Genomic DNA, 26,742 nt, shown 5'->3' with positions numbered 1-26,742 from the left:
GTAGGCCAAAAGGACCAAATACTATTCAGTAAGAGTTAAGCCAGCTAATCCCGCGCAGAGGGGAATCTATGAGAACCCCAGTAAGGAGACAAAAGAAGGAAACTAAGGAACAATACGGATAGCAGGAGAAAAATACAGCTACGGCAAGGAAAAAATGAGTACGACTTGAGGAAGACGACAAAACCGAAGGGAACACTAGAGAACAGCCATCAACACAGAGAGGTGGACAAGGCAAAAAGAAAATACAGTCAGGCCAATTTGTCTAAGCCAAGTCCAAGAAGAGTTATTCCCATTAGCTTGCCTGACAGGGGAGGGATGCAAATAGCAGATCTTAATTCAAGATCTCAGACTCAGCTTTGAAATCTCCCACCTCTGCTTCACACTGGCTGCACATACCTTCCACTGCTTTGACCTTCTCCTCCATCTCTCTTTTTCTCTCCTCCTTTAGCAGCTGCTCCTGCTCCCTCTTCTGCACTGCTATAAGGATTTGGCGCTCCTCCTCTTCCTCCCTGCGCCTCTGCTTCTCCATCGAACTGAGCACATTCGGGTTTACCTGTGACAAAACGGTGCACAAAAAACTGTAATGCACTGGCTTATTCAAGTCTGGTTTATTCAGAGGCAGGTTTACTTTGTGCAAGTATTAAGGCATACCTACAGTGAATGGCTGGAACAGCAAAGATGTACATATGATTTCTCAGATAATAAGCAACATGTAAAGGAAAGTTACTTGCCAAGCAATGAAACCCTACTGATTGAAAGGCAAAGGAAGGAGAAGTGATTGGTTAGGCAAACTGCTGCTCCACGAGGGGTGTACCACATGGACTTCCCTTCTGGGCAAAGGAATCTGGCTGTTGTCACCCCTATGCAACACCTACACCCCTTCCAGCTAGCTAAGTCCTGAGTTACAAGTGCAAGCAGAAAGAACTACTCTGCTGAACCTGGCTCTGCTATAAAATACCCGGTACTTAGGATAGAAAAGGAGACCAGTACAGCCTTACGTCAAGGTATCATTTGGAGTGTTTTTCTTTCCCATTCAAACTAAGGCCCACCATATTTCTATGAGCTAATCTCCCATGAACTAGCTCTCAGTCATTTGTTTGTTTCCTGCTGGGTCCCCTGGCCAGCTTTCTCATTCAAGTACGCCTGGCTCTTTATTGCCCCACTTCCTTACCTCCCCACGCCCAGCAGGCTGTAAGGCTGTGTTTGATCCCACTTAGACTGCACACTTCTCAGACCAGGAATTGCCTGCTCCTGTTTCTCCAATAAAGTGAGAGGTATGTATATGGCAGTGTGGAATTACCTTTATTGGCTTAATTTAATTATAAGACAAATGAATCAGCCATCTACTCCCACCTCTTTGACTTCTGCAAGATCAAGGTATGTGTGCTTTATCAGCAGGGAATACTGACCAGAAAAGAACAATGTGCATACAGTTTTGTCCACCTTCATTTCAGGGACTAACCGGCAACCACCACTTAAGCAGAAGGTATTTCCTGAGGATTAGCAATCAGCTGGGGTCCCCTGGCTGCTGCTCAGACCATCAACTTCCCTAGGCCTATTATTAATCCCCAGAAAAAATCTGGCACTATGATTACTATTTTGTCCTTGTTTTGTTGTCTAGAAGGGGAACCTCGGGGTGTTTTGATAAAAGCCTAAAAATGTTGTCTGGTTTTACTGCACATTCATTCCCTCTCTGCCTTTCCTTCCCCTACACAATGCTGCCCTACAATCTGCCCCTGCAGCTCTCCGTGGACAAGCACCACATTATTGTCCTGTCCTCAGCAGCAAAAATACATTAAGAGAATTACACTTCAACCACCAGCAGCTACAGAAAAGTGCCCAAGGGAGCGCTATAGGATTCTTCACAATATCAAGTCCATATCCTGCCTTTAGAGACAGACTGGACAGCAAAAGCACCTATTCTGTGCCATCTTTTTAGGTGAAAGCCACAGCATGATGTCACCACAAGGGAACTCTGCCTATGTTCTTTTCCTTAGTTCTTTGCCAACTATTAGTACTTAATGGTTCCACTGCTTTCCTAGGGAAACCATTCTGCAAGTCCACACTCCTTTAGGTTAGCCAGCATCTCCTCACATTCAGCCTGAAGTTAATTTTTCATCCCCTCATTCCATCCAATTATTCCTAGTTACTCTTTTCTAGTTCAGCATAAATTCCCCTCTTCTTCAGCCACATTCCAATGTTTATGGGCTTCCTCAGACACTTGCACAAATCTTCTGTTTCTGTAATTAGGTTAAATGTTTCCTTATAAAACAATCCTTCCAGCTCCCTAATCATTCCAGTTGTCTTTCTCAGATATTTCCTTCAACTAATCAATATCTAAGCACCAGGATGCCCAGGACTGACACTGGTATGTCGAGTAGAAGAAGAGAACAACTTAAAGAATTGGGTTCTACATTTTTGCTCTTTATTCTTTTTCATATCCCTTTCCTATCTTATTTTCTACTCATGCGCTACAAACTTCTTTTCAGGCCTGATCCTGACAGTCTTTAAACATCTTTTGTCCTAACTTTCTTGTCCAATCTTTAAATTGCAATAGAAACCAAACAAAACCATCAACAGGAAGAGAAAGAGGTGAGCAGGAACCAGCCCTCAGAAGTCAGCAGCACACTAGAGATTTAATTGAGGATGTGACCATCAGCCTTTGGACTCTCCAGCCAGTAGATCTAAGCCAACCTGACATGCCACACTGATTTGTGCAAACGTTGGCGCACAGGTAAGACCTCCCCTTCCCTTAGATTCATGCAGCATCCACCACTCACAACCTACATAAACACGAACACAACACCCAAGTCACAGTGGTCACACCAGGACCTCTCCAAGCCTACTGGGTGCATCGAGCACCCCATATATACTGTAACGGCGCAAGACAGAATCCATAGCATGTTCCGCATCAACCCTTCACAAATATCATGCTGACAAGGCAATGAGACGATTTTAGCAAAGGAGAGAATGTCAACCTGACAAATCTAGGAAGAGAAGGAAAAGGGAAAGGCAGAAACCACAGACTGCAGCAGATGCCCATAACAACTGCATTTGCTCACTGTGGTGCTTGCAGGGCAGTGGCAATGCTGGGTGGATTCTTCAAGACACGTCAGACACAGAAACAGCCTGAATTTCAGAGGGACCTACTGCTTGTTGCTGCTGTCACAATTAAAGCCCATTGGAGCTGAGGGCGTTCATCTCAGGGTTAAAAAATAAACAAACACAAACAAAAGATAGATAGCAAGTTTCAAACTCCTACTAGACGTGATGGAAGCAGACACCCATTGGCACAACAAAAGCAAGAAACCAACACAAGTTAAACTTCCTTCTTGAATGAAGAAGCAGCAAAGAGAACATTTCTCCGGCTTCATTCCCACTTGCATGAAAAAAGCCAAAAACAAGCAAACCAACTCTCACTTCTGTGACCACCACCTCCTTCCCTCCGCCAGAGAGCACTCCAGGACACAACATTGCTGCCTCCCCCCGGACCCCAAAAGGGCCAAATTTCTGCTTTTTACTTTGCTCTCAGACAGCGAGTATCAGACTTCAGGAGCAGGAGGCACGGGCGCCCTGGCCCCTCGCCCTCCAAACCTTCCCTGCTCCGGTTTCCGCAGCACTGCCCTAATGAGGGTGCTGCTCAGGCGGCTCTTTAATGAGGAGCTAATCTGAACCACCTGTTGAGAAATCCCCCACAGGATTAGGAGCCTACGGAGCAGTTGCATCTCGGACCGACGCGGCATCCATCTAATGGGGCCAGGAGGCAGGGGTCACCCCTGCACGGGAGGCAGTTTTCTCCCTGAGGCTTGCCTGCTGCCCACCCCTCGCTCAGCCAACAAGCCATCAGATGCCTGGCACCATCGCTGGCTCCCCTGCGTGCTGCATCCCGCTGGGTAGCCGGCACAACCGCCCAGAGATTCCCCATCCTCATGCTGGCTGAGTCCCCACTCCCCACTGCAGCAGGAGCCAGGAGGGCCCCCCGCTCACTGGAAAACATTTCACTGGCCCACAGGCAGCAATTAACAGCCCTGTGCCTCCACAGACCTGGAGCACCTGCGGTACTGATTAGCATCATTCAGGCTCCATGTGTTTCCCACTCCCCTCCTCCCCTGGGATTTCTGCTGCCTGTGAACAAACACGTGGCCCTGCGCTTCCTGGACGGTGGGCTTTGCAGAGGGCAGCGCTGGCCCCAAACTGACCATCGCCAGGGTCTTATTTTCCTCTCTGCAGGCTTTTATCTGCAGCATGATGAGAGGCTCTTCCTTCCTCTATGTATTTTAAGTAATCGTGTTTATTGTGGGGAACTGTACTTTCTCCTTTGTTTTGCAGGAACCCCTGACTCACGTGGAATATTCCCTGCAGTTCAATTTCCCAGGGTTTGACAACATTCTGGGACAAAACAACAGGTAACTGTTTTCATTACATCTGCAGTGAGGGATTATGCCATGGCCTGATAGAATCAAGCCATTTTTTCCTCTAGAGCTAATCCTGTGTTGCCTGACCAATTTCTTTGGGTAGCAGTTGTCAGTTCAAAGAACCCCCATCTCCACCGCACCATGCCCCTGGCTGTGCCAACGTGACTGTTGGGGGCTGTGTGGTGAACTGGATCGGAAAACTGATCTATGTTAAAAATAACTGACCAAAGAAAAGGGTTATATTTAACTCTAGCCGTTTTTCTGGGTCTGGTTCACTGCACAGACCCGCAAGCAGCAGCGCTTTTACACCAATGGGGTAGAGAGAAGATGAGGGTGAGGAGGCACGGAGGGGCTGTTTTAGCAGACAATACTACAGTTTGATGAGCATTTCTTTAAGCAGCCTAAATTGTGACTTCCATTTCCATCTGACCCCCTCCTAGCTCAGCTCTGTACTACATCAAGTCGTTCTTCTCTCTCTCTGCACTATCTACACCCTCATGTGTTTGCAGCCTCACGTTTTCCCCTTGGCTGAATTTCTGTCATTTCCCTTTGTAAGCCAGTTCTCCTAGCCCTCTCATCCTTCTTCAACTTTTCTTTGAACTGCCTCGAATGTGCCAGCACTTTCATTGAAGTGGAATTCCCCAGGCTGAGTACAGATTTCCATATGCAGCTGCACCAGCGTCTGCGGCAAGGCCGGTTACCTCTGCGATCCAGAGGGCAGCACCTCCCTGCTCGCCATAGAAACCCTGAGTGTCAGCCTGCATTTGACGGGCATTACCACCCATCTCTCTTTCAGCACAAGCACTTTCAAACTACTCCTTTCCACTGAATAGCGATGCTGCGGTTTATTTTTTCCCCCAGGAGGCATCTGCTCTCGCCTCCCTCCGTTGTCCTCCCCCTTGCACCCCCCCTCACCTCCTGCTTGATTGGTTTGATGGGCTGATGGTCAGACATCCACCTGGGAGAAAACTCTGTCCGCTGCAGACGCTTCTCCTGAAACAGGGTTGAGAATTGAGGGAAGGAAAAAGAGAGTGGAGGAAATTAGGGTACATCGGTGATAGTGGCAGGAGAAACTCTGGGGGCTAGAAGTGACCATGAAATCCCTATTAGCTTTACAAGGGCAGCAAACAAACAAACTGAACTCAGTCCAAGAATATCACGCTGACTGCAAAGCCCATTTTACAAAGCCATCCAGACGAAGCATCCTGTTCCTGCTGTCCCACCTGAAAATGTTCCTTTGATGGACAACACCCTTTGGAGTCTAAGGGCTCTGACATACCATCTCAAGCAGACTTAGCTAGGACAGCTAAAGCAGCAACTGCCCCTTTAGCAGAGCCAGCCGAGAAACTGCAGTAGAAGTGAAATCAGAGGCAGCTTGCATAGAAAAGCCAGGCAGTAAATCGCAGCAGTTCAGAAGCAGACAGTTTCCCTGCTAGCAAAAAAGGGACACACAACATGGATGAAGACAGTAACCCCTTCAGCCATCCTACCGTGCAATCATCAACCAGATCTCTAGCCCTACCATTCCATGGGGAGAATCCTTCTCCCCATGCGTAAGCTAGACAGCCCTTGCATCCAGGGCACTTGCAGGTTGGAGAGGGGAGCAGGAGGGGGTGATAGCTGCTCAGATTTAGCTCTCCTTCAATCAGCAAATGTCCATGCTCTTGGAAGCAGTCAAACAGAGGTAAACAGGATGTCATGTCTCCTCACCTTCTGTGCAATCATGTTGCAGATCTCCGGCAGGAAGTCTTCACTCAAGAGTTTGTAGAGCTGCCGCTCTCTAAGGGAAGTCCTCTCTCTGAAGCTCTCTGTGACCTGCCTCCACTCCTCTTCCGTCTGACACAGCAGCCACCATGTCCCACGGCCTGGCCCTTGGGACCCTTCAACAACATGAAAGGATGTTATCTCCACAGCAGTTATGACTAAACTTTTCTTTATCCCTTCTCTTCTCCTGCCCTCAGGGCTTGGGAAGAGGAAAAGATACTGCCCATGGTCACTGTTATGGGAAACATGCTCTAGCAGGGGAAGCACTGTCAGTGTGCCTAAAAACTGCACTGCTAGAGACCCAAAACTCTCAAGCTACTACAAGTATGGTTACTTCCCCTGGTGACACTGAAAGTGATGCCAAGACAGAGGAATTACATAGGTAAAGAAGTAAAGGTGGTGTGACATCGCTGCAATAACCCTCCACTCCAGTTATGATGTACCAGACGGATTTGTTTCTTGTAATGGAGGCTGTCAGCCAGAGCAGGACATAGGGCAATGCAAATGTCTGATTTAGTCTGGCAGCAGAATAAAAACAATGAAAATGAACATTATTTGAAAAAATACTTTTTTTTTTTTTTTTTTAAGTACTGCAAACCTTTGCTGCGGTGAATAAAACCTTCCATTCTACCCAAATGAAACATTTTGTTTGCAGGCACTTGAAAGAACTGAAGAGGAAGTGAAGGATGGGGTTCATCGGGCTGCCAGATGCTGGGGAAGTTGCAAAAGTTCACATCCCATCCCTGCTTGATCCAGAGCTGGATCTGAAGCAGATCTCCCACCACTCTGAAGCATGTCCTAACTACCAAGACATTCAGAGCTGTTCCGCTTTGTGTGAAACATTTGAATATTAATGGTGAAGGAAAGGCTCTCTCGCATGGTGGTTGGAACACCCACCTGGAAAGAGGGAACGCGGTTCCTGCTGCACAAATGTTTACACAGAGCATAGAAGCCTCATCAGTTGCAACTTGCATGCTTTTGCCCCAGGATGCTCTCTAAGCAGAGAGCTTGTGGCTCACTTTTGGAGAGGGGAAGACGTTGGCTCAAATCCTTTTGGGTTGAGGGGTTCTCAGCTGCCTCAAGAAAAGTCAGGCTAACCACTGTCTACTGGAAAAAAGCAATGCCCCCCCCCCCAACAGCAAATGACATGCAGCTTCTCACCACATTTTCAAGAAAATTAACAATGAAAAATAAAAACAAGCGAAAGAACACAGCTCCTCTCTCTCTGAACACGATCCCAGGCCCTCTGTGGATTTGAGCTACCAGTGGCTCCTGCATGTGAGCTATCAGGTTGCCCCAGGAAGGACGGAGAGCTGCAGCCTCGCTCCGGCCACCTGCCCTTGGTCGGGAACCTCAGTGCCGTGGTAGCTGCAGGTCACAGGCCAGAAGACAGCTTAACCTGCCATCGGCTGCAGCTCATGTTAACATACCAGGGACCAGAGAGGGCAAAGCAGCAAACCATGTGCTATAGCTTCTGTCGCCCTGGCTCTGTGATGCTGTCTCCTTTGGCTGAAGGAGGCAGCGGATGGCTAGGGGCTGTGACATCTCAAGCTACCGCAGCTAACCCTGCAGTGGGGAGCTCACCTGCACACTGCCCTGAAGCCTGCCCCTTCTTTTTCCCTTCCCCTGCCAGCTGCCTGTGGCTGACTGGCTTCAAAAGCAGCCAGGACTAATACACTGCTTTGTGCCACCAGAAGATTACTCCACAGCTGAAGCGGCACAATTTGCTAGAAAACAATGATCTGATAAAACCCAGTGTCTCACGCGCGTAGCTGCAGCTCTGCCTCCCAACTCCAGAGCAGCAGCCAGGAAATCTGAGCACAAAGGCAGAAGGGAACGAGGCACGGGAAAGACAATGCCACAGTTGCCTTTTATTGTGGAGGAATGGGCAGGCTGAGCCCGTGAGTTATGTGGAAGCCAAGGGATTCGCATGTATGACAAATGAGCCCTGGCCCCCTCGGACTCAGTTGCACATTATGTTGCCAACTCTCTTTTCCTGCTTGCCTCATTAACCCTTAAGGTGGGTATCCCTAAGTCGTCATTTACACAGCACCAAGCTCAGCCAACAGACACTGGAGGGAGAGGTGAGGAGAATCAGAAAGGTCCTTCCCTATCTTGACATCACTGACCCAGCTCTCTTCCCAGCCTGTGCATGCGGCATGAAAGAAAAAATGTGCCTGCTACAAACAGGGGCTTGTGTTCAACTCCCCCCCAGAGAAGCGAGGGCCATTCACAACCCATTTCTATCAACTTCAGTGAGTAGGTGGGCCCCTAAGGCTTCGTGTAACCCAATATGTTGCGTTTGTTCATCCCAAACTAATCCAGGATAAGATAGGAAGCAGGCAGGTGCCCGGGCTCCCAGCTGCAGGGCAGCCTGTAACACTAACCCCTCCTTCCAGACTCAGCTGGACCACTGACAGACGGACTCTCCCTTTCCTGAGAAAGGCAACTCCCTGAGCTTTGATAATTTCGGAGTTGTGTTAGCTGATATCAACCCTGACCCCAGAAAATCTCTTTACCATTTCTTATCTGAGTCTCACGGATTAGCATGTTCTCTTCTGCCTTCTCCCTACCAAAAAGAAATAGAAGTGATACAATAAATACAATACTTCACATCACCGAAAACAAGACACTTTGGAGAAGAATGGGGATACAGCAATCAATGCACACAAAAAACATGCAAAAAGCCCATCCATTATATTTATGTACGTACATATATATATATATATGTACATACAAACACACATATTTGCCATAGCTTCATAAAGTTTTAAGAAGTGAAGGATGCAGGCTAGAATTTGGCAAGGACAGTATCTCAATTCTCATGGGAATTATCCCAAAATCTATACTGACTCAAGCAGCCAAGATTTTGGCTTCAAGCGCTGCACACTGAAAGCACTCTTTTATCAGGAGCGTATCCCCTAGCACTGCACAGAGGAACTGCATCAAGTGAGGCAGTTGGAAGAGTGATACCCAGTGTTTCACCAAGCTTGGCATCCATCTCAGTCAGAATTTTCTTTGGAGAGCGATCAAAGCACCTACCAAGCCCAAGCTTGCTTCACTTCAGAGATGCATTGAAATTATGGCTGCATGATATATACATACTTACTGGGGGAACCCCAGAAGCACATTATATTATTAATCGCGAGAAATATCAGAGAGACTTCCCTCTGGGAACACACGCATCCTATGTCTCTTGCAGGAACCACCTTTCCATACCTCAGCAAATTTTCCTCCAGTAGTTTTTTCCGCTTAGGGGGTCGTCCTCGTCTCTTGCCTGTTTTCCCAGGAACGTTTGGGGTGTTTGTCTGCCCCCCACACCCCCTGCGAAACAGCAAAACCACCATGAAATATCTACTGAGCACAGGAACCGCGGCTGGCAGGGAGGGAGAAGGGCAGGGAAATCGGAACAGCTGCTAGGAACCAAACCGAAGGAGGGATTATATCAGACGGGGAGGGAGGGGAGAAGATGAGGGCTTCCCCCTTGCTGGGAGCCTGCTCTGGGAGCCGCCGGCGCGGTGCGGGGCAGACAGCAAGGAATGCGGTGGGGCAGGCAGCATCGCTCCGCAGCAGGCTCTCCTGGTGCCACAAAGGCTGCAGGCTGGCTCCGGCACAATGCGCCACGCGGGGCAGCTCGCAGTCTGCCTGGCAACTTCGCTCTCACCCCGCACCGCCGCGGCCTCTCGTTCCCAGCCGCCCCCCCGGGACAACAGCAGTCAGGCGGAGTCCCCTCCGGTCAGGCTGGCCTCGCCGCCCCCCTCCCACCATGCCCCTGCTTGGGCAACAGGGGCATTTGAGGGGCTGTTACCTGTCTGGAGCCAGCTCTCCGTTGGTTTTCGCCTGCACCGGGTCCTCCTTGTACATCCGCGTGCCGTAGAAGTACCAGTACAGGGCACCGCTGCTGTCCTCGCCCAGCGGCTCCACACGGAGGCTGTCGGCGTCCAAGCCCTGTGCCCATGGGGAGCCCCCCGCCAGACAGTGACAAGTTGAAAAGCGGCCACATTGTCACACAAAACATGACGACACCCCTCCGCAAACACCTCCCTCCCTCCCACCATGCCACAACAGCAGTACAGCTGCTCCTCCAGGCCGATCTGGGAAAATGTTACTCCAGGGGGAAGGCAATGTTCGCTCTCCGTCTAAGGAGGGATTGAGATTGGCATCTCTAATTTGAATGGCCTCCCTCGTTTTAACATTTCATCTCTGGTGCTCCTGACAGCGAAGGTCTAATTAGCTCTGGCGACAGTCACGCACAGCCCTGAGAAGCTCCCTCCCCCTCCCCACCACCCTTCCCCCAGCCCCCGGTGCACTTCAGCCCCATCCTTTCATCTCACACCATCCCTCAGCGGCACAGCCCCAGCTCTCCCAGCCCTGCCATCGCAGTTGGAGCATCTCCAAATTCAGTCTTCTCAGGAAGAGTAGCCAACGAAGCCAATTTACTTGTATTACAAACACATCCCTGTAGAACAAGAGCCCTGGGAGCAGTCCTGCATGTTTGCCTTGGTTCACCTGCAAGGTAAGGGTTGGGGAACGAGATGGGGAACCACTGCCCTACAGCACCACCAAGTACCTGGCCTAAAAATTCACTTAACAGTGGCATCCTCTCCCTTCTCAAGAAGATTCCCTAATCTGGCCCAGCTCCTGCAGCCCCATGTTTTTCTCCAGCTGCCCAACACACCTTGAGGAGGTCGAAGACATCATCTGCATCGAGCCGGTAGTCGCAGAGGCGGTGCAGGATCTCGACCCGGGTGCGCAGGGGCAGCTCCTGGAAGGTGGACTCCCGCAGCGGGTTGGGTTTCCCCTCCTCCAGCTCCCAGCGGTAGTTGATGATGTCCTCCAGGTAGCTGTGAAACGTCTGGGATCTGACCAAGGAAACAAATGCCCACACACACTCACTGTAGTTTGCCTGGAGCAACTCGAACACATGCACTGCAGAGACAGGTAGCGCTTGAAGGAGAAGTGTGCCCTACGATGGTTACAGTTAACTGCAGCTCTGTAACTCAGGTTTTCAAGACAGAGCGATCTAGTTGCAACACCATGGGATTTCACATTATACACAGACAGCTTAGCTTGCGGGACTCGATGACTATTATTTCTTTCCAAGCTGAAAGAACAAACTAAACATGATCCCACCCCATCCTCTTTCCGTCCCTGCAGGCCCTGCCTTGTGCTAGCACCAACATCAACCCTTTGCTAAACCAGGATGCAACGAAGCGCATGAGTCCAATCCCCTTCTGCCACTCTCCATCTCATGCAGATACCCTCATCTTCACCTTTCCATTTGCTCCTCACATCTACCATTGCTAAGCCCTGCTCCTCCCTTTCCCTCTTCAATAATTTTCCATGCGCTAGTTCACTGGTTTGAAACTTCTTGTAGCTGATCTTCTCTGCCACCACCACTTCCTCCCTGTTCCATTACCATATGCTTCCCACACTCCTGTAGCGGCCCCTGTTCCCCCCACCCTTGGTCCCCAAATGTGCTGACGCTTTCTGCCCATTCCACCACCTGTGGCTCTGGCAGGACAACTGCACAGTTAATGCACTCGGCTCGGGCCCTGCTACACAACAAGGCTTGCTTCCAACACGAGTGGACCTCCTGAGCAGGGTTCAGCCTAGAGGGCTCTCTTCTCTCAAGTCTCCCAGGTTATCAAATCGACCATTTGAGCTCTTCAGCACTACCACTAAAATGGTCTCTCTCATTTGCCAGCTGGGCCACATTAAATCCTCTTTTCTTTGCCAGCAGTTCACCACATAACCCAAAGAAACACATATTTCTTACTCTCATCTGACGCTGAGGATAAATGTTCCTATCTGACATATATCAAATTGCTGGTGGAGCTTAAGGCTAAAAGAGCTCCTGCCTATATTTTATGGAGAGCTTATTCTGACTGCTGAAAGTTTCAGGGGAGTGTATGAAAAAGGGCTGGGGATATGCGTCCCTAAACATAAAATGTGTCCCTAAACATAAAATTTTATGCCAAGATCTTTCCATATGACTTTGACACCTGAGACTTTCCAGTCTCTTTTAGTCTGCTAGCACTGTGCCCTGAGCACAGAGAAGGGGACCCCCCCATACCCCAGCCATTCCTGCACACACGGGAAGTCCATATGCCGGCAAGAACACCACTGGGTACACATTCCCACCAGCTCTCAAAAAGGCAGCTCAACTTGATAGGTTTTTGGCACAAACTGATTACTCTATATGATTAATGGAACTGTGCCAGCACTACAGAATTGCATTTGCCTGAGAAATTGCTAACTACTACAAAAGCTATTATTTTTAAACAAAGAGATAGAGGAGCACGATCCAACTGGAAGAAGATCGTCAAAGTCAATATGAAGTTAGCTATTAGACAGGGGGGTTCACACGTTTGGTAAAGACTGGACTTCCTTTACAAGGACCACGACTGGACAGTGAGACTGCAAGAACGAGGGAACAGATGCCACATGATTCCTCAAGCCACGTCCACCTGGCAGCGTTTCCCTTCCTCCTCAGATGGAGAGAAGTTGATGTTACCACCCCGCAGATTGCTCCCCACCAACCTGCTTCTTTCTGACGTCAAATGGAAGCTTACCTCTCAGAGCTAACTCCTCTCACCGGATGAGTTTTATCACCCCCTGGTTGTATTTAACAACAGATGCTCAAATGTACCTGAATCTAGTGCCTTTTACAGCCTGGAGTTTGTTCTTTTCTGCACGACAGGAGCAGATCATTGGTATTTCCAAGTGTCATTGTTTTGCCCCACTAATATTAGCAATCAAATGCAACTTGAAACAATTCACAATGTTCGGTCAACACAATAAAGAGGACTGCTCCGTGAAATGATTTCTGTGCTGTCTCAAGTAATAATTTTAGGGAAAAAATACAGAAACTATACTTTTTCAAATGAAATATTCAATGCACAACGCATCTACCTTAAGTTGCTGTGCATTTCCACAGTGACTTCCTCATACCTCAAGATCTAATCCAACTTGCCAATGACTTCAACTTGGCAAAAAGTGTGATACTAGATTCTCTGTATAATCTTTTTGTCTTTGGGAGTGCTACTTGATCACAGAGAGCTTAAATACAAAATATTTACTGAAACCATCGTGTATATGTATAAAGACACATTTGACTCAAGCTTTCAGAACAGAAACAGTGAGAATATCCTTTCCTGAAAGAAGGCCAACACCCATACTCAGATGCTTAGCCCACTGTGGAAAGGGTATGTAGTATCTCCAACAGCATCTGAGTTACAGCACCCTGAGCTCATTTCACCAGATCTGATACAGAGTGTTTATTTCCAATAAAACAGACTGCAAAAACAGTTTTCCTAGGATCCTGAAAAACTAGTGGTGACATGGGATGCCAGGAAGAAGCAACAAAGGGAACAAAGCTTTGACCTGTTAGACTTCTGGCTAAATCTTTTTCCACAAAAAACAGGGGAAAGGTATGCATCAGACAGATACTCTTACCACTTGCATGAGTTCACTGATCTTGCTCTACCATTTCAACTACTCTCAAAGAAAACTGATCCAGGAAGCCCCTCAATTCCAGAAGATCATCTGAAATCTTTGCCTATGTAACTCTCATTTCCCCTGGGGACAGGCTCTGTTGACTTAACCAATTTGGTTTGAGTTTGACTTTCACATAAGTGGCTAACACTAGAAATTTCCGCCATCCACCCAGTGTCCGATACATTACAAGCTCTGTTCTCAAGAGTACTTTGAGTTCCTACCCCCATCAATTTTCAAAGACTGCTACTGTGCATTTGTCGCTTTGAATAAGGATAGAAATGAGAACCAGAGATGGGAACCAGATGTCTCAAGGCATTCCCAATCACTCTCAATCTTACCCAATTTATATTTTCACTCTTCATGGGGGCTGGCTTCTTTTCTCCAGACAAATGTGGGGTGCTCGTCTTCAACCTCTCTGCCACACCTACGGTTAGTCTCATTTGGCTAGCCTCTATTAAATTTCCCTTTGAAAAGGGTTTCTGAAACAGACCCCCTGGTTTGGAGGAGAAAATCTACAGGAAGCATAGCAATCTGTGAGAACTCTGCCCTTGGGGTTCTTCCCCATACAAAGCAGAAATGCTTGCGACTAATTGTTTAGCATTAGCCATAAAATCTAAAACCAAGAACCAGACAGACAGGGTCCTGGAGCGGAATGACGTGGATGCAGGCTGTCAAATACTATTTTTCAAGCTCTCAAAAAAGACAGTGACACACCTGCATATTTGGCAAGTCCCACAGAGTCTCTGCTGCAGTTGAGAACCTCCAAGAACCTTTTTATAGGAAACAAGAAGGCAGGGAGGAGATCGCTGAGATGAGACAGAGGTATCTCTTCTCCCAGGGTTCTCAGCATCACTGGGACTTTTAACAAGATTCAACCAACAAAAGCAATGTTAAACGAGCAATATCTTTTCTCCACAAATCACATGGAGGAATGGGTTGGTGCATGCACACATTCTGTCTCAGGAAACACATCCAAAGGAAAATCAACTCTTCCCTGAAGTAAATTGGAGTTCCTAGAAACTACTTGAGAGACCATGGCCCACAATGACTGCCACTGTTTCTCCCCCTTCTCTCTTCCCCTGCCACACAGCAATAATAATCTTCCATACAGCTCATTAGAAAGGAAAACTATTAGAGAAATCACCTACAAGAGGTCGGAAGAGTTACTTCAGAACAGTCTGTGACTGAAATTTCTTCCTTCCCCCAGAGAGGTATTCTCCCCATCCCAACATCACTAGCCTCTCTCTGCACCTTTAATGTTTCAGAAAACAAGGCAACGTTAACCTCACTTGTCACTGCATCCCCTGCTTTGCAGTTGCCACCCAACACAGTAAGCAATTTGGATAACTGCAGTGGGGAAGTGGTGGGATGGTAAATATGTATCATCTATGCAATACATCTGAGTGGATGCAGCTGATTTCTCTCATGAACCTGACGTAATTTTCATCCCTGACTGTGAAACCACTGGGCTGTTGTCATAGGTCCCTACCTTTTTTGCAATGATTTTCAAGGGGCTCAAGCTGAATTGTACCTGTAGTTGAAAGTTTTTATCATACATTGTGGACCTCTACACATACGAAAGGAAATCTGGGACACAGGGAAGGACACGACCTAGCACATCAGTGTCAAAGGGGAGAAATAACTGCCGACAATCCACGAGAGTACTGGCGAGGCTGCAGCTCAAGTTGCCTGTGATCTTTAGCAGCAGCTGCAAAAAAATCAGGGCATAAAGACGGCGAGAGCAAGGCTAAGGAGGGGCTCCTCCCCAACATGGGTATCAGCGTCCAGAACAGTCGGAGAAATTATACACCCCCCGAGAGCCCAGCGCCGCAGCCCGACCATCTGCCGACCGGCTGCCTCTCCGAAGAGGGAGGTTTCTCTGCACTCCGGGGAAGGGGAGCTGGGGACTCCTCCCCCCTTGCCATCCCAGTTCGGCAGCCTGTCTCTGTGGCTTGCCCTGCTCTCGGAGGCACCCTTCCCACCGCACGGGGTTTTGCTGCTCTGGGCCATGTTCTGAAAAGCGAGGCCAGCGCATGGAGCAAGCCCCCGTCCTGGTGCTTACATGCCTCCCCGAGGGCCTCCTTTGGAGGCTGCTGAAAGAGAATGAAAACTTCACGGGGTTGACGAGATACGTAAGAAAAAATTGTTCGGAGCTTCTGGTGAGCTCTGTTGGGAGAAGACAGCTGCTCGCAGGGACTCCAGCCCCACAGATGCCCTGTAGGGCAAACGCGACGTGGAATTCCTCCTGAGTGAAGCCAGTACAGTTAGGGCTACAGCTACGCACATGCACGCATGCACACTTGCTTGTTTGTTGCTTTTTTTTTTTTCCAATCCTCATGCTGAAAGGAAGCAAAGTCACTTGTGCTTTTAGTTTTGAAGTCTCCAAAGTACATCAAATCTTGGCTGGGAAACTGTAAACAAAATCAAGCCAAAAAAACAAAAGCAAAAACAAACACTGATTCAGTAAGAGAGTCCCTGTGTCAATCTGCACTTCCCGCAGGCAGGGTGCCACGGCCCAAGTATGGAATTACTGTCACAGCATACTTCCCTACGCGGTCTACTGCTGCCAATTTTGTTACAAGCTCCCCCCCATACCACTTCAATTAAAAAACAAAACAAAAAAAGAAAACACTACAAAACAAAAAGAAACCAAAAGAAAACCCAACAAAATCCCCGACCCCGTGAGAGCAAATATTGGATAGAAAGAAACATTAGGATAAAGAGCTGAAAACACTGGAGACAAAAATCTCTCACCGATGCTCAGATACTGCTGGCACACACAGATAAGCCTTCTGAAAGTTCAGATGCCATATAATTGCCTGGACCCACTAGCAAGAGTATCTATCATGTTGACAGTGTTTTAAGTTTCGTTTCATTTAATTTACAAAATGCAACGGAAGAGTAAATACTGGAACACTCTTGAGCTAAAACTGCTGGGAAAATGGCAAGCCTGACCTACGTCTTATCCCAGACAGTGCATTGTTCTGCACTGAGATTAAAACCAAGAACCCTGACCAAACCAGAGGAGGAGAGGGAGCAGGAACAATAATAGGCCACCTCCACCTTCTACCTAAGGTATTTTCAAAGTAGTATGTGGGAGGGAAATGGAAAACAAGACTGGGAGAGCTCAACCTTTCTCTGAAAGACTATTTATTTGAACGGGAATAGAATTACTCTTGTAGTTCCCTTTACAGAGTTCGCCAGTACGAAAAATAATAGAGGTGATACATTTATCCTATAAAAGCTTTAAAAGCTGAAAAAGGCTTGGATTCCCTCAGCCACCCAGCATAACCAGTGCTTATAAGGGTCTCAGTAATACGTGAAAAAAGACTTATAGGGTATCTAATTCACACTGCACAAGAGAACTGTTTTTGCCTCTGTGATCTCCTCTAGTTAAAAGAAACAACAAAAAAATCAAGGTCTCATCAGAACAGACGTTTTATCACAGAATTAATTTTATGGACTGAAGATATTTCACCTTATGGGCTGGCACCTTTTAAGTTCTGAATTGGCAAGAAGGCACCAGCTTGGTGTTGGGAGTCACTCAGGTGTTAATGAGAGCACTAACTGACAGATGGCATTCAGGATATTCCCCCCTCTCCAGTGAAGACAGTTTCTTTGCTACAGTAGAGATTGGGAAAGCTTAATTCTTAACAAGCATACAATGCTTCGGCACAAAGGCAAGCCCACTAGAAGGTAATGGGAAGGATTCAGGGTTTGCTGGGATGACCTCAGTCAAACATCATTAACAGGGTCAGGAGAAGCAAAGCCTATTTCAGAAGAAAAAATAATGTAAGGGCCCCCAAGATCAATCTATCCTGGCTTGTCAGAAAGAGAAAGCTTAGGCTGACCTCAGAAGCAATATGAGTTACTACTACCAGCCTGACCTTGAGCTCTCATGTAACAATGGAGACTTTTTTTTTACTGTATTAATGAGCTTTCTTATCTGAGGTGGGGGAGGAAGGCTTATGGACCGGTTTGTACTTTACCTTCAAACCATTTACCTTACTCAGAAACTAAGTCAGGCATGATGCAGAGGGGAAAAAAGATACTACCTCATCCTTCTGGGTAGGGAATATACCTTATCCAACCCTTTTTTCCCTATTTCCTTCCAAGCCCTCTGTGTGCAGCTCACTTGGAAGGTGTGCAAGCCAAAATAAGGCACATACTCCTCAGTCCATGGGCCAACTTGTCACCAGGGCAATCAGACTGGCAGACACTCAAGGGCAATAAGCACCTTGAAAGGCCTCTCCTCAAAATGTTTCACCACAGCAGAGCAAAGTGACCGAGGAGATGGAGTCCCAGGACCCACGACCTCAAGCTTTCATCCATGTTTCGTTTCCAATCCAACCAGTGGCTTTCTGCATTGCTGGTGGGGACAGACCTCATGAATTCCAGCCAGGGAAGGAGTAACTCGTGGCCCCACCAAACCTGTGGCAGACCTCAGCAAGGTCCAAGCCTGGCAGAACCCCTGGGACAGAGGAAACAAACACCCAGCCTTGCCCTGCTTTTTTCAGCGTCCTCTTGAGTCACGCCTTGAGAAAACCAGCTGACCTACAAGGGGCTGTGAACAAAAGGAGGACAGTTTACATTAATGGGCCCTGAATAAGACCACAAAACAGGAAAAAATAAAATAAATCAAACTGGACTGATCAAACCTCCAGAGTGAAGTTTCTTCTCCTGCAGTCAAAAAGAGAGCAGAGATTGCTGGAGTACGAGGCCATCACAGGCGTGTATAGGCTTGCCTCCTCTGCTTACTTTCAGCTAGAGCTAGTTTTCTGAATGCACACACTGCCCAAACCTTGAGCAATTCTGCGGCTTACCTGTGTGGCCATTCAGGAGCATTGGCAGTGAGGGAGAGAAGAAAAAATATCGAAGAATCGGAGTATGGATTGCACTGAGCTCTAAACACACTGGTCTCTGTCCTTGCTGAACATGGGAAGACATTCTTTCTACATTAAAACCACAATTTTGTCTCAAACCACAATGACAAAAAATAGCTGGTTAGTAAACACTATGTAGCAGCAGCTCTTCTCTGAAGTAGTCTGGTTTAACTCTGTATTGGGCAGTCTGAAGTATGAGTGATCGGAGGTTTCCACATCACCAAAAGATACAGCTAAACTTTCCACAAAAATAGAGGACAGCAGAATAAACTCAGCACGCCCTGCCACTCACCTGTCCATCTCACAACCTGCTCAAACGCGGCACTGAGACCACCACCATGAACAGGCTGAAGAAATGCCTAGAGGTGACACCACGGTTCTCGTGTAATTTAGGACCTTTCCTCCAACGTGACAACACAAAGCTAGGACAGGAGGTTCTCCAGCAGAAGGGCTGCTTGATCTTAATAAGGATATCTAATTGATGTGGTTGGATGCTATGGAATCCACCGTCTGCCCAGGTGAACTCCTAAGCTATTCACATTCAGGAGAAGAAAGAATATGCTCAGAAAAAAAAAGAAAAAGCTGTCAGCAGCTATGAGTACTCCAATCCTGCTCCTCATCTTCCTCCATCTTACTCTGAGCAATCTTCCATAGAATTAACACTGGGGAAGCTGGAAGGGGAGCTGGCAGATATGCCGTATCCCACAGAGAAGCAGAATAGGAACAGCTATGGAGCGAGGCAGTGTCTCCAGGGAGGCTGAGAGAATGGAGAGCTGATGTGGGCTGTCTAGTCTAATAAGGGATCACACCACAGGAGCATGTGCTGGCTTGACAGAAGCAAGTGCAGCCACTTAACCTGGATATGACAGCAGAAGTGGAAGCGTTGCTTTGCTACCCCCTCAAAAAGGGGAGCACAAAGAAAGAAGGAGAAGCCACAAGGTCATCCCAGCTGTTCACCCTTCAGGGAGGTTCCAGGTCTGCACGTACAGACTTCTCCTCACAGCCATGACAGGGAAACTGAGCAACCAGGGAAATTTCCAGCTTGGCCTCTTTAGCACTACGCTCACCAACACATGGATTAGATGGAGATGTCCCTTACCTGCTGTGAGACAATGTGTGCTGCCTTCCATCTCATACAGACCCACCTTCCCCTCATGTGAGTTCCCCTCATGTGAGAACCATGAGGCAGTAGGTCCATCCCTCAAAAAAGAAGCCAGATCTAAGAACTGAACTCATCTCACAAGCCAATGCAGCAATAAGGCATGCTCCTCAGCTGTCTACAGTCCATGCTTTTCCCGTGATTCTGCCTTTATCTAGCAGCCACCCTATGCGCAACACAATGGCCGAGAGTGACTTGCTTGTTGTTTTGCTGAGGGGAGACAGAAAAGCAGCAGAGATACTGGAGCTGATATAATGCTGTCCCATATCAGCGAGCTCTGAAATGGCCCTTCCCTTCGGCTGGCAAATGCTGGGACAGGCAGGAGTGCTGAGATAAGTGTCTATTTGATCTTCTCTCCCCCATTCACCCTGGATTTCTCACTGCTTTATGTTCACAAACCGCCAAGGCAGCTAATCAGTGCTCTGTGACCCCTGTTAATTGGGCTGTGAGAGAGAAAGGCAGCACCGGCAGGAGAAATCACACATACCTGTTACTTTGAACTGTCCTGCCATTTTCCGTCTCCCTGCTTGCAGCGGCTCCAAGCACCCTCCTGTGAGCCAGGGCTGCTCTATTTTCATTGCCAACCCCAGGAGCAGCAGGAGGGGCCACAAGCATTATGTGTAGTTGTCCTACCTCTAACATCTCAAGGTACAGGGAGGCAACAAAGAGGCATGCTCTATCTCCACCCCAGCTCCTCCTTCCAAGTGAGAAGGTGAAAGTGATTTTTGGTGAAGGAAACACAATCCAAAGGCACTGACAACTCTTATTCCACCTGTGCCAAGCTGCTCCTTACCTGCATCCTTGTTGCTCACCCTCTCCACACCAAAAATATCAGGAAGAAATGACTAGATGCCCAGCACCCATTCCCCTGCCTCAAGAGAACAGCAGCCTATTTGGTCAAGTAAGCCACAGAAAGAAAGCAATTGGTTTGAAGATGTGAAACACTGAAGGACAGATTGGTTGGATTTGCCAATTCCAGTGGATTACACAGTATTTGGAGGATGAGGAAGACATGTATGGCTAACTAGATGCACACTGGCTGTGGGGGGACTGCATTTGAGTTTTAAAGTATAAGCAAGGGTTGCTTGCACGTGTTTGTTGTTTGGTTAGGGAAGGGAAGAAATACAAACATGAACAACAACAAAACCAGAGCAGCCAGGAACACCCCAAGCAACAACTAAAAGCATATGGTGGCAAAGGAAGAGAAAGTCCTGGAGGCAGAGGGGATGAGCAGGAAGATGTGTACACTGCCTAGACAGAGCAAGAGAATATTAATGAGAAAATAAAACATAATGACTATTTTTCACTGCCAGCTCAACCCTTCACTCAGACTCAGTGAGTCTCTGCACAGTCTTCCACAAAGGGAAAATTTGTGCTCTCAACTTATGCAGGATTTTGGCATAGAGCTATGGACAGAAAGTATTATTGACCGTAACTGAATACAAAGAGATAATTTGTGACAGTTTTTAAAATATTATTTTTCCTTAATTGTAACAACTGCATAAACATGGTCAAGTGTGATTATGCTATTTTCCACAGGTATTGCTGGGTTTGATTCAGGATGACTATGTTCAACCCAAAGGCATGTCTAAACTCACCTGCCCAGCTTTGCTAGCATACTAACCCTACATATATTCTGTACTTCGCAGTTGATTCAAGTTTACCTTTAAGATACTACCCTGAAACTATTAGTCAAAAGGTGCAATAACAAGTCAAGTCAGTTGCATTCAAGCATGATGATGTACAACCCATGAGAGGAGCAAAGAGAGGTTTAAACTCCAAAAAGGAAATCAACTCTGTAATCAGCCACTAATACGCATTTCCCTACCACCCAAAAATACAGATCTCATTTCCTTGAAACATGGCTGAAATTCTAAAATAATGTGCATCTGGAAAGTCCTAGGAACCTTCAGAAAACTCCTGGTAAGATGGTCTGTCAGATATCCTGCCTGTCTGAGAGGGAGGAAGACTTGAGTGCCTGCCAAGCAATGAAAGGTTTCTGCTTCTTTATCAGGGTTTGCACTAAGAGCAAAGATCATTCCCGGAAATGAGCACTGGATATTATAAAACAACAGCTGCCAAAAAAAATAAATCTAGTAATTGACAGAGGCAGGATACTAGTCGTTGAATAACATGGGATGCTCACTTTGATGGACAGTCCATCAGTCACAGGGAAGACGACAAGATGCACACCCCCAACAGTGTCTGATGCACTTTACCAGCCTTAAAGAATCAATCTGTTTAGCCAAGGGAGCCCAAGAAAGAGGCTATATCAGTTACTGAAGCTTTACCCAGAAAGGGAGGCAGAGCTGATACTAGAACAGGGGGGTTACCATCCCGCATCGTGTTCAAAGTGGAAAAGGACCAAGGAAAGAAGTTATCTCAGCCCAAGCGCCTATAGCAAGTTAATGACAGAATTGAAAATTTCTTTGTATTGTGCCTGAAGGAAGTTTGTTGTTCAGGTGGCATGTAATACTGAGGAATATCCCAAGGGAGATGTCTAAGTGTATGTCATCTCTTACTATGTGATGACATTGATCTTGGCTGGGAAAGGGCCCGGGAAAATGGCTTTCATTAAGCAATTAATTCCCTGGTATGCTAGCAAATAGGGTTGGAGAGATGAAGAGAACCAGAACCCAATGCTTCCCCACCTGAACAGATCCATCACTGCAGCTAGACTAGTAACATAATTTTTCCCTGACAGTGTGGTAGGATAAAGTAGCAAGAATCCCCTGAGACCCTGAAGTGCAGAGTTTTCTGCCAGGCTCAAAATCAGAATATGAGTAACAGAACGGCAGGAGGAAGAAGAGATGTCCAGAGGCACAGCATCAGCACCAGGATGCGTACTGAAGGCACTGGTGCATATACTGGTACTGACGGACAGGAAGGTAACGGTGCTGCGAAATCACAATGACCAATGCTGAGGTTAGTGACACTGGTGCACAAGGCAGAGGTACAGAGTAGGAGAGTGAGCTGAAGAGAGAATGCACTAATCCGTAGGGCACAGCTGGGCTCCTGGTGAAACATTAGATCACCAAAAGAAGATTAAGCAATACTGATGCCAAATTGGAGACTTTACAGGCGTATCAGCAGGCAGTAGGCTTGATGACACTGACAGACTTAATGGTATCAGTAAATTATGTCACTTTTGGATGCAACTGAAAAGCAAAAGAACCTAGGTTCTCCTCAGAGCGCGCGCACACGAAGCAATAAATCTGAGACACAGCAATTCCCAGGGTCGGTCTTAGAGCTTAAGGAGCAATTCCTAGGCTTTGAAACAAAACTGTCTGACCTGGACATTTTTGAGCACAAAGTAACAAAGGAAGGTACCTTCCTTTTGCAGATACTAGGCCAGATTTTTTTTGTTTGTTTTTAAAAGGGAGTCAGACAAAGGCAGAAAGGTCCCTAAGCAGAGTAAACTTCTGATCCTGAAAGGCCCTGAAGCAGCAGGTGAGAGAGAAACTCCTCCAGTCTCAGCATGGATGGATGCCTCCCAGCACCCCCCAGGAATTTGGAATGCTGCATTCTTCTCTGTGCAGCTTATCAGACACTGAGGATGGGAATCACTTATAGGCAAAAGTGATGCCACCACCAGGACAGTGTTTGATGCCTGGGGGCTTCTGCATTGCTTCTCTGTCAAGCACCTTGGGCTTTGAATAACAAAACAGTCCCTTGAGGGATCAAAAAGAAAAAAGGGAAAGAAAGAACCAGTGTTAGAATCATTTATTAATCAATCCAAGAATTATTTATAGTTATTACATACAATAAAAAGGGAGAGAGAAGGATCTGGGTGCTCAAGAGGCAAACAACAAGTACCTTGGAGAAAACTAGCTCTGTCCATCAGTGTTGGGGTGATGGATAATGCTGGGGTGGAATGGGAGGCCTGGTAAGATGCAGCCTGACAGCTACCACCTTGAAGGGTCCTGCTAAGGCAGGCTTTGACTCACATATCCTGGGTGTATAGCCAGAGCATACCGAGCTGACTTGGAAGAGATGCTCAGTCCTTAAGGGAAGGATCTCTGCTGCCACACAGACACAATTACATGTGAGAATTGCTGTTACAGTCTGCTCTTACTGCACTGCTTTCACGTGCATGCCTTGACTCTTAAGGCATCAAGTTATTTCCTCCTTTTTGTGTCTTACTGTGTTTGATCTTGACAACCAACCACACACTGCGTACGCCCAACAACAAGCCACTCCAGAGGTTATGAAGATTAAGCCATAGTAGTTTCTATCTCAGGAGGGATGAACACAGCCTTCTGGATGGTCCAGGATAAAGGAACATACCTAAAACCTGACTTTCACCTGCTCACTTGATATGACAGCAAAGGCTTTGGTCCATTTGTGATTTCTCTTCTCCTACCAATTACCTTCACCTGCACCTAACCATGCTTCAGTTTGTGCTTGCTACTTTTTATCTGTATACTTCTTTCTTTCTACAACTGTTATTTGATGGTGACACTCTTTGCAAAGAAATGCAGATCAACTCCTTGGAGCTGTAGCTGATTAACTTAAGACCAACCCAGATACATCTCCTATATTCTGAAAGAGCAAATAAGAATAAGGCTCACTGTGCTCCACATTCAGACTGTAAGAGGATCATTACTTACTATTCATTCCTGGATCCTTGAAGAACAAATGAAGCCAGCTTAATGCTGCATTGTTTATTCTTAGTGCCCATCAACAGAAAGCATGCTCCCAATTCATAGCCATAAGGAAACACAACAGTACTGCTGCACCATAAGCTCTTCTTATCGTTTAGGGGTTGTAGAGAGGACCTTAGGGTGTTACAGTGATGATGGAGCACTGGGGGGAAGAAGCTGGAGTTATTGTGATGATGACGATAGGGAAATAGGACACGTGTGTATTATGGCACAAGTCCATAGGAAACAAATCATTATTTGCCTTGCTGCTCATAGAAAAATATGCTTAATGTAGGAGAAAAGAGTCTCTTTTGGGGCAAAATTACCAAGCATGGGGTTGCCTTGTAGCAAACAAGCTTAACAAATTCATTTCCTAGAACCAGCCAAACAGATTAAGTATTTTGGGGGACAATGAGTAACAACAAGCTTTTACAGATAAACAAGTGGGTCCTCAAGAAAACCCGTTCAGGATTTGCTTCAGAATGGGTTTTTCCTCTTCTTTTCTCCAAAGTTTCAGCTACTACACTGCTTGAGCCAGAAGAGAACTGAGTAAGGATGGAAGATAAAATGAGAAAACTAAAAGCGTAGATGACTTGGAACAGAGACTTGATGTGACATCAAATCACTGTAGCAGCTTCACAGCTAGGCAACACCCACCCCAGCTGCTCATCAAGCTCACTGAGGTTAAAAGCCTCCAAGAAAATAATCTCAGAACTCCTCCAATATTCAACCTTGGGCTAAAGATTGGTTTCAGAACCTGGCTGAGGTACTGGGAGGTGGTCTGCAAAAACACCTGTGCACAAAGCAAGGGCAAAGGTTTCACATGGAGAAGACTTCCACATCTTGCCCCTCTTTTTCCATTATTCTTTTTGTCTTTTCCCTTCTGCCTAAGCAGCAGTTGTTTTCACATGCTCTCTCAATTTCCTTTTGTCATTGCTTTCTTCCTCTTGTCAAGGGTATTTAGTTTGCAGCATCAAGAACTTAAACATACAGCTGTCCATTTCATATTTCAAACAATGACAGCAGCATGATGACATCATTGCAGTCTCCAAGACTCTTCACTGACTGTTCTTTATTCATCCTTTTAAGTTTAGCCACATATTCCTTCCAGTCAATGTTCTGCATAACTCCCTCTCCCCAGCTATCCAATCTATTTGTCTCTCATCCATCCATCCACCCTGACAATAACAGAGAGCTTTCGCACACACAACACTGTCTTTTATTCCATTTTCATTCTTTATTCTCCCCCCCACCTATGGAATAGCACTTCCAGAACATGCCACCAACTTTTCTTCAAATTCTTCTTTAAAGATTCATTCTATCCATCTGAGGATCAAAGACATTTACTTAGCTTTATTTATACTTGAACTGTATAATTTTATTCCACTGTGCTACTCATTAATCTCTGAATGACCGTGTTATTTTACTGCTGTAATCTCATCTTTCCTTTCCCAACACCTGCCAGCTGCCTCATTTTCACTTTTTACCCTTTAAAAGGCTCACCTTGCATGGCTTGGCTATTATTATAATAAATATTAATATTAGATTCAAGATGAGCAATGTAGCCACTTCATCTCCCTTGCCCCCTCAAGATATCTCCTGCACTGATGATACTGGGTCGATTCGAGGGGCCATCCACCAATCTCCATGATGTATGCAAGGCAGCACTTGTTAAAAGTCAGACTGTAAATAATGCTGATCTTGTTGATATTCACTTAGCATTCATGAATATGATTCTGAGTTAGTGAGGTGGCTTGTGACTGGGCCACTGAAACAGTTATAATCAAGGTCACTGGCACAAGCACAAGTGTTGGATCTTAAAACTCTTCCCAAAAGGTATTGCTTTGGGGGTCTGCTGTGATGGAGCTCAGGCTGTCTGCCCCAGATGCTATGGCACTGACTAAAGTGTTGGATCCGGTCAGACTGTCACGGTACCTTAGCTCAGGTATTTCTGCAGCCTGCTTCACCCCAGTATCCATGAAACTGAAAATCTGTCACTGGTCTGCCAGCTATCCCAGTTAACCTGCAACGTTATTCCCTACAGCAGATCAATACACGGCAGTTCTTGAAAAGATGCAACTCAGAGTCATCTGCAGAAAGACAACTTCAAGATGTTAACCATTCTATTGAGGGCACTTTTACCAAAACAAAAGACCTGGGGTAATCCTCAAAATACCCTTGAAAGACACAGTGCACACAGAATAAAGAACAAGGATGGGCAAAAGTGACAAAGTAGAAGCAAGAAGCGAAATAGTCAGAGCTTTAAACACAGTCCTCAAAAACAGGCATTCTGCCTGGACAGGTTCGCAGATTTCAGATTATCCCTTCTCTCTTTCTAATGATCACTCAAATGAGTGATTAGAGAACAAGCATTAGAA

General features: G+C 46.7%; 1 protein-coding gene across 3 annotated transcripts in view; it reads right to left on the bottom strand.

Moving 5' to 3' along the window:
* The window catches only part of CECR2 (CECR2 histone acetyl-lysine reader), a 100,500-nt gene that overhangs the window by 20,833 nt on the left and 52,925 nt on the right, over positions 1-26,742 (bottom strand). For 2 of the 3 annotated variants that reach the window (XR_007169601.2, XM_048080445.2), the window contains exons 3-9: positions 10,858-11,041; positions 9,988-10,127; positions 9,399-9,503; positions 8,699-8,748; positions 6,126-6,295; positions 5,331-5,408; positions 397-553 (exon numbers count right to left, since the gene is read on the bottom strand). Coding sequence is in view for 2 of the 3 variants with exons in the window: in XM_048080445.2 (XP_047936402.1) it covers positions 397-553; positions 5,331-5,408; positions 6,126-6,295; positions 8,699-8,748; positions 9,399-9,503; positions 9,988-10,127; positions 10,858-11,041 (884 nt within the window). In the remaining variant the exon portion in view is untranslated. The remainder of the gene's footprint in view (positions 1-396; positions 554-5,330; positions 5,409-6,125; positions 6,296-8,698; positions 8,749-9,398; positions 9,504-9,987; positions 10,128-10,857; positions 11,042-26,742) is intronic. The other variant, XM_048080541.2, reaches the window with a different exon arrangement.

This window comes from Anser cygnoides, chromosome 1 (assembly GCF_040182565.1).
Source record: "Anser cygnoides isolate HZ-2024a breed goose chromosome 1, Taihu_goose_T2T_genome, whole genome shotgun sequence".
Lineage (NCBI taxonomy): Eukaryota > Metazoa > Chordata > Aves > Anseriformes > Anatidae > Anser > Anser cygnoides.
The sequence above is the reverse complement of the archived record's forward strand: the minus strand, read 5'-3'. Positions and strand labels throughout refer to the sequence as shown.